This window comes from Castanea sativa, chromosome 2 (genome assembly GCF_040712315.1).
Source record: "Castanea sativa cultivar Marrone di Chiusa Pesio chromosome 2, ASM4071231v1".
Lineage (NCBI taxonomy): Eukaryota > Viridiplantae > Streptophyta > Magnoliopsida > Fagales > Fagaceae > Castanea > Castanea sativa.
The window spans coordinates 9,349,020-9,361,521 of NC_134014.1; the positions used below are offsets into that span (position 1 = coordinate 9,349,020).

Sequence of the window (12,502 nt, forward strand, 5' to 3'; positions counted from 1 at the left end):
AATTAATAAATTGCATGCTATCTTTCTTTCTTTAATTATTTGTAATAATAAATTTTTTTTTTTTTATAGTTTAATAGTTATAAACAATGGCAAATGGAAGATTTGAATTTTGATTCTTCTTATAAATTAAAAATGACAATACTATTTGGACTACAAAATTTTTAACTTTAAGTGATTATGATTAGAACAATGTGTTGGGCCTTTTTTGCAAATGTTGGGCTGGGTCGCCTCCTGCTACACTTGGCCCCAAAGTTTTCTAGATCAGGGAGTTGGGACCGGTCCAATAGCAACCCTCCTTGGTCCGGCTTGTGTGCAAACGATGAGTCCAAGCCCAAAGGAAGACACTGCAAAGTGGGCATATCTTCTATTTCATCCGTTGAAAGAACTTTTTTCAAGTTTTTGCCGCAGGTCTTACTTTTCTGCTATGCAGTAAAACTGTCTGCCGTGCAGTAAAACTGTTTGCTGTAAAGCCTTCTGCTGTGTAATAAAGCTGTCTACTGTGCATTAAAGCTGTCTGCTGTAAGGCCTTCTGCTGTGCAACAAAGCTGTCTGATGTGCATTAAAGTCGTCTGTTGTAAAGCCTTCTGCTGTGCAATAAAGCTATCTACTGTGAATGACTACTCTTCATTTTCTGCAAAAAATACTTTTCTACTTTCTGCACGTAAACAAATCTAAAACCCAAAGAAAATACCAGTCAAGCAAGTGTTAGCTTACATGGGTTAGCATATTCTCAAATATATACATACATATATTCATAAATATACTTATACATATACGCATATACATCTATAAAATATATTCTGCAGAACATGAGAGATAAGTTATATGTGTGTGTGTGTGTGTGTATATATATATATACTTATGGTAGGATAATTGGTCAAAAGTAAAACACGTAATAACAAAAATAAATAAGAAAGTTTCGGCAGGAAAGGTTTAGCTAGTATAATAGCTAGCACGGTAAATACAATAAAAAAGGTGCTACAGCAGAATAACTAGTACAACAAGTAAAAATACCACAGTAGGCCAATTGATGCAGCAGACGTGAGAAAAACATGCTACCGCAGATTGACTAAATACAGTAGATATAAGTTATAATGAGAGAAAACAAATATATTTGCAATTGAAATGAAGTATTGAATTTTCCCATAGAATAAGTAAACCAAGAAGGAACCCAAACCCCAACTTGAACAACCTTGTTATAGGCTCCTGCCATCAAAGTTGTGCATTTTGGAGAATAGGCCTAAATGACTACTAGCTATTACTTTTTGGAAACTTCAAAGAATGGGTTTGTTAAGAGGGAGGGAAAAGATGGTCTATTGATGCATGCCCCTATTCCTGCCATGTTTTTTTTTATTTTTACCACTTTCTTTCTTTCTCTCCATTCTTTTTTACTTTTAATTTCCTTACTACTCTCTTGCTGTAAGTTGTTTTTCTCACTTGGGTCTTTTCCTTTAGGTGCTTCCTCTCTTGGGTCCCCTTCCTATTGAGTCTCCCGTGCTTACTACCTCTCCTCTTCTCATCCATGACTACCTCCTTTTATAATGAGCTAATTCAATGAGATTTCTTCATTTTACCCCTAGGGCTTCACCAATTGTTTTTGGTTTGTTGTGGGCATCCATTCAGGACTACCCACTGACCCATTGGTTGCCTTGACCACTGCCATTGCTCAGTTTGTTTGCTGCACCATTACTCATTTCACGATAAAATTCATTTTTGTTTGTTCTTGCTATATACCTTTATCTCTAGGTTCAAACGGGTAAGAATTGGGCTACCTCAATACCTAGCTCTATGGTATGCATCAAATGGTCCCAACCAAGGTTCTCAAAATCGGGATCCTACGTGAGATCGTTGAAGGTAGGTGGGATCGTGAATCGTAGGATCGGATCGTAAATCGTAAGATCCTACATATTTTCAGATTTAAAGCAAAAAACACATTGATAATGACTTTATATGTTGAATAATTACATAAATTATAAATTCATCCACAAAAAACTAAGATTTGCATCATATGATATTTATACTAACGAAATAAATATATTTAAGTTTTGATCCAATGTATTTAAAAAGTTCAATAAATGTTTAAAAAGCAACCAAATACCAAAATATTAATCAAAACATATGGAAAATATTTTCTAAGTTCTAAGTTCCAAGTTTGAAATCCAAAATAAATTAGCAAATGGAAACTAGCTAACTACAATATGAAATCCAAAAGTAAAATGAATATTAAGGTGAAGTGAACATTTAATTATTCTCATTCCAAGGTTCTTATAACTACCGTCCTAAATTCCTAATCATCATCACCTATTTCATCATCTATGTAGACATTATATATTTGTATACTAGAACTATAAAAGACATCAAGATACAATGTCACACTCAACTATTCAAGTTATACCACTCAATAACAATTAAAGAGCATACTCAAAAAAATCAATCAATCAATATACAAATACAAGCATAGCTGATAAAATTATATATATATATATATATATATATATATATATATATATATTAGTAATATTAGGAGATGAATAACAAATGTAGAATTAGTTTCCTAGTAAATATATCTAAAACCCAACTCTCATGACATGAACATTATTACTTTTGATGATTTAGGATAATAGTTCACACCTCACAAGGTCTTCTATAAAACTCTAGTGTTTGGTTGTAGAAGGGGAGCCACATATATTCATGTTAGAGTTTGCAACCGCTAGAGAAATTGCTTGAAAGATTAAACTCAAAATTGTTGCTCGCGATTTCTAAACAGTATGGAACTTTCCAAAGAACATATATAAAGACTCATTATTATAGAAGTCTAAATATTTTATCACTAATCAGCAGCTATAAAATGATCAAACAAACTCAATAAAAAAAAAAATTAGATAAAAAAAAACCCAAAAATTTATGTTGTTGGTAGGATCGGTAGGATCCTATACGATCCTACGATCCTATACGATCCTACATGATCCTACATACGATCCTAGTATTTTTACGATCCTAGTGCGATCTTAAACGTTTTGATGAGGTGGGATCGTAAAATCGTGCCATCCTACGATATGGATCGCGATTTTGACAACTATGGTCCCAACCATCTACTACTTCTTTTGGGTAAGATACTATCCCAGCAAGGTATACCCTCAAAAGAAGTTATGGCAGGAAACCAAATATAGACCCCTCTTTTTCCCCCACCACTAAACCACACCCTCTGAATCTCCTTGACCGTAGGCCACCTCTCTTGTATTGGTTGGGTACAGGTTGGTGGTGCTCCGGCCTTTCTGTTTTTGTCTCCTTTCGTTCCCACGTCGTTTCTGCCATAGCAGATTAGTTCGGTTTCGTCCTGCTGCGTGTTTTTTGTCTTATTTCTTCATGCATTCCTGCTGCATTTGTCATTTTTTTTGTTTGACTTTTCTTTTCTTCTTGTGATTCTTGCTGCTGACACTTTCTGCTGTTCCTTGTTTCTTTTCATCGTACTTCTTCATATTAGCTTTCACGCTTATCTTCTTTATCCAAAAGGATTTGGGCCTTTGTGGGTCAAATAATGTTGATTGGATCAAAAGGGTCTTGGGCCCAATCTGCCGAAGCCATTCTGTTAGAGAACTGTATTTTGCGGTAAAGCTGTATTCTACGGTAGATTTGTATTTTGCGGCAGATTGATACTTCTTTCTTTGGACCTTACTTTTCATTGGGCTTTCCTTCGGATGGGCTTTTGCGTCTTGCAACTTATCGGGCTTTCTTCCTCATAGGCTTTTGGGTATGGATTTGCAAAAATGGGCATCGGCAAACAGTAGAACAACCAATATTTAATAAGTTATATATGGATTTTATATAGTCTATATAATGGATATCATATACTATATAATAAAAGTTTAGCTTAAAAGCCGTGGTTGTGCTAAGTGACTGCACTAAATTGCAGACATTTTTTTAGAATTTTTAAAACATTAATATTTTTTTTTTGTACTTATCTTCTTCTCCTATAATTTTTAAATTATTAAAAACCTTAATTTGATTATAATTTAAACGCTCCATCTAATCTTTTTATTATTATAATTTATAAGTTGATAAAATTTTTTAATTTGAATACAATTCAAACTCTTCATCTAATATTTTTTTTTAAAAATTATATTACTATGTGTAAAAAAAACATCTAAAAAACAAAAAACAACAACAATCCTCATCTATTCCTTTTTTTAAATTTAAATTATATTACTTCATGTAAAAATAAAAAACAACATTACCCATAAAAAAAAACATAGAAACATATTCAACAACAAAATCTTCCTCTTCATACATGACTTTTTTTTTAGATAATTATTTTTCATACCGATTTACCAAAAATGTTTTTGGATAAAGGTAAAAAAAAATTGTAAATAAGGTAATAAATATTTGAGTTTAAAGTAAACACCTTCTCTTTCTTCTAAAAAAAAAAAGTATTTATATATAATAAACATTTGTTCTTCTTAAAAAAACGTTTGTTTTTTTTATTTTTTTTGGTTATAAAAGAAAAGTTTCCTTTTTTCAATAAAAAATGTTTTCTTTTTTCTTTCTATTTGAAAACTCACTTAGTGTATAAAACAGTTGTGAATGTTTAAACTCCCAAAAACAAAATATCCAATACAAGCTTATATTTAAACAATATATTTGCAAAATATGAAATATAAGCAATACCCAATTTGGCAAACTACTTTAACACATAATTAATCACAAACACAACAGTAATTAATGGTTAAAGAGTAAGGGAAGAGAGATGCAAACACAAGATAACACCGGCATGTGTTATCGAAGAGGAAACTGAAGAACTCGGCAAAAAATCTCACAGCCGCCCTCCAAGCGGTAAATGATCCACTAGAAAATCAGTTGGGATACATGAATAGCAATAGACACTCCAAGCCTAATCTACCCAATGCACCTAAGCCCTCCCAGCTTCTTGCTCCAACAAGGTTACGCCTCGTGTATTCTCTAGCTTACCTGATCCTGCAATTAACTCATTGCATCAACCAATATGAATTGGTTTTCTCTTGAACTGCTTCCCAAACGCCAAGTACCTTCTCACTACTCTGAATTTGGTGAGGTAAGGATTTGGTTTATGATCCTGTCATAGGTATGACAATGGGGAGGGTGAGAGTAGAGGAATTTGGAGAATTAAATGTATAAGATTGTGGATGAATCAATCTTATTTTTCTTTAGGGTTTCTCTCTCAAAATTTTCTCTAGAAGCTCTCTACATTTTGTGGGTATAAGGGTATTTATAGTAGGGTATGAGATGGAATGTGAAAAGTCAGTTTTCAGCAAAACAGGGTGCACTGGTGACTTACTTCATGACTGGGATGAGTCGTGAGTTACCAAAATGACCAGACTATACTTTTTGTCCTGTAGTGATCTAGCTATCATAACCCTTCAACTTCATGCATGCTTCACACGTGTGCCACAGTTTGACGAGTCACCACTCGCGAGTCAATCGCGAGTTCTAGTAGCGAAACACATTTTGTTGCACACACTTGATCAAATCTTCACACTTTCTCACACATAACCCTTACATTATTCCCACCTAAATACAGGGTTTCTAAATGCTAAATTACAAGTAAATTTGGCACGGAATAAAACCAACACATAGTTGAATAAATTCAACTTTACACTATTCATATGACCTTTTTTTTAATTCACTTTTTATGGGATATATGAGATAGCAACAAACAAATTGATTAGAAATCTTAATTCCAACAGGATTTAAATTCTATATCAAATGAAACTACCTATATATATATGTATATCTTTTTTGAAGTGAAGTTTATTCCAATATGTGAATGCCTAAATCCCATGACAAGTATGCATTTTTTCTTCATTATTAATTTTTTCATTTTGTTTAAGCTATTTTTCTTTAACTTCAAAAAAATTAATAAAAACTTCTCACATACGTTTTAATCCACTTCATAATATTAAACTTTTGTACTTATTTATTCTCTTCTACAATAATTGGTTCAAGTTTTAGTTACATACTCACACTTTCATCTCTCAAAGTGATTAAGAAAATAAACAGGTTTATTCTTTGTTATTTTTCTAAATTTATATCTTAATTTGTAATTTGTCTTAATTTCTTAATTTTAAATTATGAATAATGTTGATTGTATTCTTTATATTGAATGTAAACTGTTGTTGTGGGGACTTGAGGATCGAGGAAGAATAGAATTGTCGTGACCATCATCTGTCCTTCAAGTGGAAGCCCTCTAAGCTCGAGGAGTGGGTTTGCCCAAGGATAGGGTGGGAAGAGACAAAATACTTCCCAGAAGTCTAAGTGGAGAGAATGATGTTGAGAGAGAGAGTCAAGGTAGTTGAAAGAAGTTTCTTGTGAAAGCTCACCTATTGCCTTCGCATTAAATGACTGGCAACAACTTTATCAGCTGCATTGATGAGGAAATGACCCCTGAATAGTAGATTCATAGCAAAGCAGCTTCTTTTACCACTTTCAATAGAAGTATAGTGAGACAAGTGTCCTGAGGAGGGCCTAGAGGATTGCAAATGGAGGGATAGGATGCAAGAAGCTGAGGAGTATATAAAGGAAGGGAACTTCTAGATGAAGGAATTCAAAAAAAAAAAAATCAAGCAAAAGAGATTAGGACTACAACAGTGATAGAGAGAGAGAAGAAGGACAATATTTATCTCAGCATAAGAACATCATCCTCGGGCGAGCTTGAAAAGAACCTTCAATATATTTAACTTGAACTTTGGTTCATCCCCTTCATGTTTGAATCTTCGGACTAAGTTCAACTTGTTTTTATCCACTCTCTCTTACCAAATATCTATTAGTTTGGGCCTTGTGAGGTGGTACAAAATCCACTATTCTAAGTGGGTTTGGGCCACTGAGTTTTGTGTTCTTACAGTTGTTTATAGGTTTTTAGTAATGTTATATTCTTTGGAAAAAAAATAAAAGAGTTTATATAAATTTGGCAACAAAGCTAAATAGATAAGCCTAAGAAATGTTTACCAATAATAGTTTTATTAGTAACTTTTTATTAATATGATTAAAAAATTTTTTTTTTGACTAGAGAGGTAATTTATTAACGTGATTTAAACTCTACTAAAACTTTTTTAAGGGATTGGTTTAAAAAAAATTCAAAGTAATTTTCTAATTATTAACTACTATGTACTAACTTCTAACTACCAATACCTACAATTGAAATACTAATCTATATGAGATATCACTTTCAAAGATTAATATCTTAGCTATTATATATTAATGCTGATTTTTTTTTTAATAAAACAAGGGTTTTCTTCCTCCCTGCAAAATAAAGGAATTATAACAAGAATTAGTTAGACAGAGATAAGACTACACCGCCTCTTTTCTATAATAAATGTTAAATTCATATCATTTTTCATGCATATACACACGCTACACGAATGAATTATAACAAGAATTAGCTAGACATGGATAAAACTACATTACCTCTTTTCTACAATAAATATTAAATTCAGATAATTTTTCATGCATATACACACACATGTAGCATGCAACGCATAGAACTTAAATTTTAAGTTTAAACTTAAACTTAAACTTGGTAGGGTGAAACTCACTCAAGTTTCAGTGTCTTCTTCCATGCTTTCAAGGACAAAGATTAAATTCTCATGTGAGTCTCTCTCAACTTCAAATTTTTAAATGGTTAATAATTTATATTATTCTTAATTATTGAATTGAGGTTTCACTTAAACATGATCTCAATTATTTATTTGGATGGTTTTAAACTATTAAATTCAAAGGTTTTCCATTTAAATATACGTGATTAATTGAGCCTTAAAGTTCAATGTATTATTGAAAATCATTATATATATATATATATATATATGCATATTATGATACCTTAATTTCACACAATATGCATTTATTATGCAACTTAAAAGTAAAATATTCATTTATTTTAAATAAATTAATAATAAAAATTATTTACATATAAATTTTGATTAAGTCATGCATCGCACGGGCATAAGGCTAGTATTCTACTATTACTAATCAATAAGTTTCTTTCTGTTGGCCATCATTCAACTCAAAATTTAAAACTTATAAATGAATACGTATCAGAATTGAATATAGTAGGGTTTTTCTTCTTCCTTTTTTTCCTATTCCTTTCAAACCTCTCAAAGTTTCAGGTCCTATTTTGCAACAACGTTTGCTAGTTTTCTTTAAATGTCGTGGAGCGGCCCATCCAGAGAGATAGTGCAATCTTTAGTATCGAGTGGACTTTCTCAGTATCTCATACAAACACAATACTGGGCTTATGCATTGCTAAAAGAAAAATCTATCGGCCCCGGTTGCATTTACTTTCAATCTGTTGGGCTTATTAAAAAAAAATCATATACTTATATTTTTGCATAAAAACCTATTTTATCTATTTTACATAATTATTTTTAAAAATACTAATATGAAATTATTTATTAATTTATTTTACAATGTATTTCATTAAAATTTTTTTTTTTACTCTCTTGAATCATATCTCTCTCTTTGTTCATCTGAATAAAGAAGTATTAAAAAATAGATTCGCATGTAAATAGTAAGAGTATTCACATTAACCTGTCTAAATTTTTCTGTATATTTTAGCATAATAACCTACTTTTTTTCTATTTTACAAAATCAATTTTAAAGAACACATACATTAGATTATCTATTATACACAATATTTTATATAAATAATCATTTTTATTTTTTTTTTTTTCCATTCATTGGTTTCTCTCTCTCTCTCTCTCTCTCTCTCTCCTTCTTGTCTTCTTCGTCGCTTCTTTTTGTCTTCTTTGCAATATGACTTTGATGATTTCTTTATGGATTGATGAGTTTGGGATCTTGGTTTAGGATGAGTTTGACAAAGGAATAGTCAAGGAAGAGGGTATGGGAAGAGAGAGAATCAGATGTGAGAAGTAAGGAGATAATCGAATGGAAAAGGTGAGACAAAAAATAAGATATAAAGTTACAGTAACCTTATAAATATACACAATTACTATAGCAAAAATATATGTGAACAGTGATATAAAGAGATTGACGTGGATAGTTTTTTAACAAAAATGTGTAAAACACCTTTTCTATTTGACATCATTAGTACGATTGCTCTAACCATGTAAATATATACAACTATTATAGCAACAATGTAAATATACACATTGACAGATTGATCGACGTGGATAGTTTTTGGGTTTATATGTATAAATTCGACATTTTTTAATTATATACACATTGATGTGAATGCTCTTAGAATATTTGCATTCGCTTGCAAATTTTGTTGTTTATTTAACATAATAATGCAAAATGACTTGTGTTAATGTAAATTTATACAAAAACTGTACCAACAATATATTTTTATGAAACTTTGAATGATATGATTGGGTGAATTTTGGATCTAATTGGCTAAAATGTGATACTTAGCTCAATAAAAAACACAAAAAAATCTTTTATATATATATATATATATATTGTGATATTCATTTCTTTTCATAATTGTGAAATAATTATGAAAAACAGAATATTTATATATATATATATATATATATATTAATAATTGTGAAATAATTATGAAAAACATTATATATATTCTTTATTTTTTTTAATTGAAAAAGTTCAAAAAAAGAAGAAAAAGAAGTAAGTAAAACTATGTAGTTTTTGGATAGCTATAGGAACTAACCTAATAAAATTGGAAATTCTATCCTTAAAAAAAAAAAAAGGATAAAGGGACTACATTAGGTGAAAAAAAAGGATTAAAATCAATAAATCATAAGTTACAAAAAATGAAATTGAATTTACGATAATATTAGAGGTTGTAATATGTAATATGGCTAAATATTTAATTCTTTCTTAAAAAAAAAACAGCTAAATATTTAATTAATTAATTTGTTTTTAAATAAAATAATACGCCGTTTAAAGAGATTTAAAATAAAATAAAGACAAAAATGCAAAATTGACCTTCTAACTTTCAATTTTTTTCGTTTTAGTTCTCTAACTTTCAATTTTGTCATTTCAATCATCTAATTTTTAATCATTGTTAATTTAGTACACCGTTAAACTCTAGTTATGTCTTACTATTAATTGATCCAAAACGACATCATTTTGATTTTTTTTTAATAATAAATTTTGGAATTTAAAGAAAAAAAAAAAAACTGATACTAAAAAAAAAAACAAAAAAACCGAGAGAACCCACCTTCTTTCACAGCAAATCTGAAACTCTTTCTCTCACCTCTGTCCCCACTTCCGAGTACACAAACTCCCTCACTCGCTTCTCCAACTCAGTTGTACTCACAAACCCATCTGCCGAATCGTTTAGCCCCAACGCTAACTTTGTTTCCTCCACCAAAACCGTCCTATTCAACCTTTGCTCCGCGTACAAAGGCCAACCAACCCATCGGCACTCCACACCAAACCGCTTCAAGCACCGAGTTCCACCCACTGAATCATAACTCAGCACTGCCACTTGTGGAGCCCATTGTCTCAAGAGCGCAATCAAGACATTCGATTCTTTCGCCCGAACGATCTTCACAGAGACGCCGGAATTGCCGCCGCCGCCGACGACGAAGATAAACGACGCGAAGAATAAGACTGGAGTTGGGATCGCTGGCGAAAGCATTTCGACGAAATCGACTCCCAAGAGCGACTCGTCTCTATCTCGAAGGTATTCAGGTTTTAATCGATTCCTCGGTTTTTTTTTTTTTAATATCAGTTTTTTTTTTAATGTTCTTTAAATTCCGAAATTTATTATAAAAAAAAAAAAGAGTCAAAACGACGTCGTTTCAGTTAATATTTTTTGCATAAAATAAAAAACCGTAAAACCCTAGAAGGAGCAGAACAAAACCCCAAACCAACGTCTTTTTCTCTCATCTCATAGCCCCCACTCTTCCATCTTCCAAACAAAGATGAGACCTTTGGACGAGGACGAGACCAAAGCAGTGTTCGAAAAGCTCTTCAAGTTCACAGGCAACAACCTCAAAAACATAGTTGAGAACCCTTCCTACGAAGGCCCTGGCTCCAACCCAAGCCGCTACTGTTTCCGCATAAACAAGAACAAGGTCTACTACGTGAGCGAGTCCTTGGTCAAGCGCGCCACCAACGTCGCTCGAAACAACCTGGTCTCTCTCGGCACGTGTATCGGCAAGTACACCCATGGCGGTAGCTTCCACCTCACGGTCCAGTCGCTGAGTTTGCTGGCTGCCAATGCAAAACACAAGGTTTGGCTCAAACCCACCTCGGAGATGGCGTTTTTGTATGGGAACCACGTTTTGAAAGGTGGGTTGGGGAGGATTACTGAGAATATTGCTCCTGGTGATGGGGTTGTGGTTTTTTCAATGTCGGATGTGCCTCTTGGGTTTGGTATTTCGGCTAAGAGTACTCAGGATTGTAGGAAGTTGGATCCCAATGGGATTGTGGTGCTTCACCAGGCTGATATTGGGGAGTATTTGAGGATGGAGGATGACCTTTGAGGTTTTTTAGGAGGTTTTGGCAAATGGGTCAGTGTTGTTTTGGTGATATTATTTTTCTGATTTTGGGTAATATTAGGTTGTGTTTCATGTGGGATTTTGATTATTTTGTTGAAAACTTACTTAAGAGTAGTAAATTTACTAATCAAGATGGGATTTTGTTGTCTTTTATATGCTGCAATGATGATGATCCGAAGTCTTTTTTGCTATATGGTTATGTTTGATTTATTTTTTTCATTAACGAGTTTAAATGTGCTTGTGATATTGTTGGAATTGGGGTTTTGGCAAATCGATTGGTGTTGTTGTGGTGATATCTCTTGGTTTGCGTAAAATGTGTCTTATCCGATTTTGGTTAATATGGGGCTGTGTTTTGTGCGAGATTTTGATGATTTTGTTGAATCTTAGTTAAAATTAGTAAATTTACTAATCAAGAAGACATTTTGTTGAGTTCTGTGGACAGTTTGTTTTGGTCTTTTTTATAAGCGTGTGTTTTTGTTAGAATTATATGGTTGAGACATATCTTTTATTTCAAATATGCTTGGAATGGTATTTGCATTTTCCTTTGCATATACATGCAATGTTAAACTGCTACCATAAAGGCAGTGTCCTTGAGCCTTAGGCAAGTGAGTAATACTTTCCAATCCTGGAATTTATTACTGAGCATCTCCTTAATAGTATTTGTTTATTTTTCTCCTCTGTAACATCTATATTGATTCTTACTGCATAATTAGTCATCCAGACATAGTCAAGTCTCTATCACAGCCATTATGATAGGGACTGTTACATGTCTGGTAAAGAAAGATGGAGAGAAAAGATCTGATGGATGGGTTTCCCATTTATCTGATTAATATCTTTGGAAGGAGTCCATCGTTGCCCGATTTTATGCTCTTGTTATTATTCGAGCTACATCTGGACTCCACATCCCAACTAATGTTACCTAAAGAGCGAGACAACTTCCATACTCATTAAAGACGCTGTCTTTGAGCCTTAGGTTAGAGAGAAATGCATGAAGGGCTTTCCAATGCAGGAATTGAAACTGCTTATTAGTGGCCATCTCCCTAAGA

The 12,502-nt window shown here is 32.4% G+C and overlaps 1 protein-coding gene across 2 annotated transcripts; it reads left to right on the plus strand.

Annotated features, from left to right (window-relative positions):
* Positions 1 to 10,155: 10,155 nt before the first annotated feature.
* On the plus strand, positions 10,156 to 11,647 carry LOC142625839 (uncharacterized). Of its 2 annotated transcripts, none has more exons than XM_075799572.1 (2): positions 10,156 to 10,636; positions 10,850 to 11,647. In XM_075799572.1, exon 2 carries the CDS (start codon positions 10,878 to 10,880, stop codon positions 11,439 to 11,441), a length of 564 nt encoding a protein of 187 aa, XP_075655687.1. In that variant the 5' UTR covers positions 10,156 to 10,636; positions 10,850 to 10,877; the 3' UTR covers positions 11,442 to 11,647. The 2 variants fall into 2 exon arrangements, with proteins under 2 accessions (XP_075655687.1, XP_075655686.1); XM_075799571.1 differs by having other exon boundaries at positions 10,175 to 10,644.
* The last annotated feature ends 855 nt before the right edge of the window (positions 11,648 to 12,502 follow it).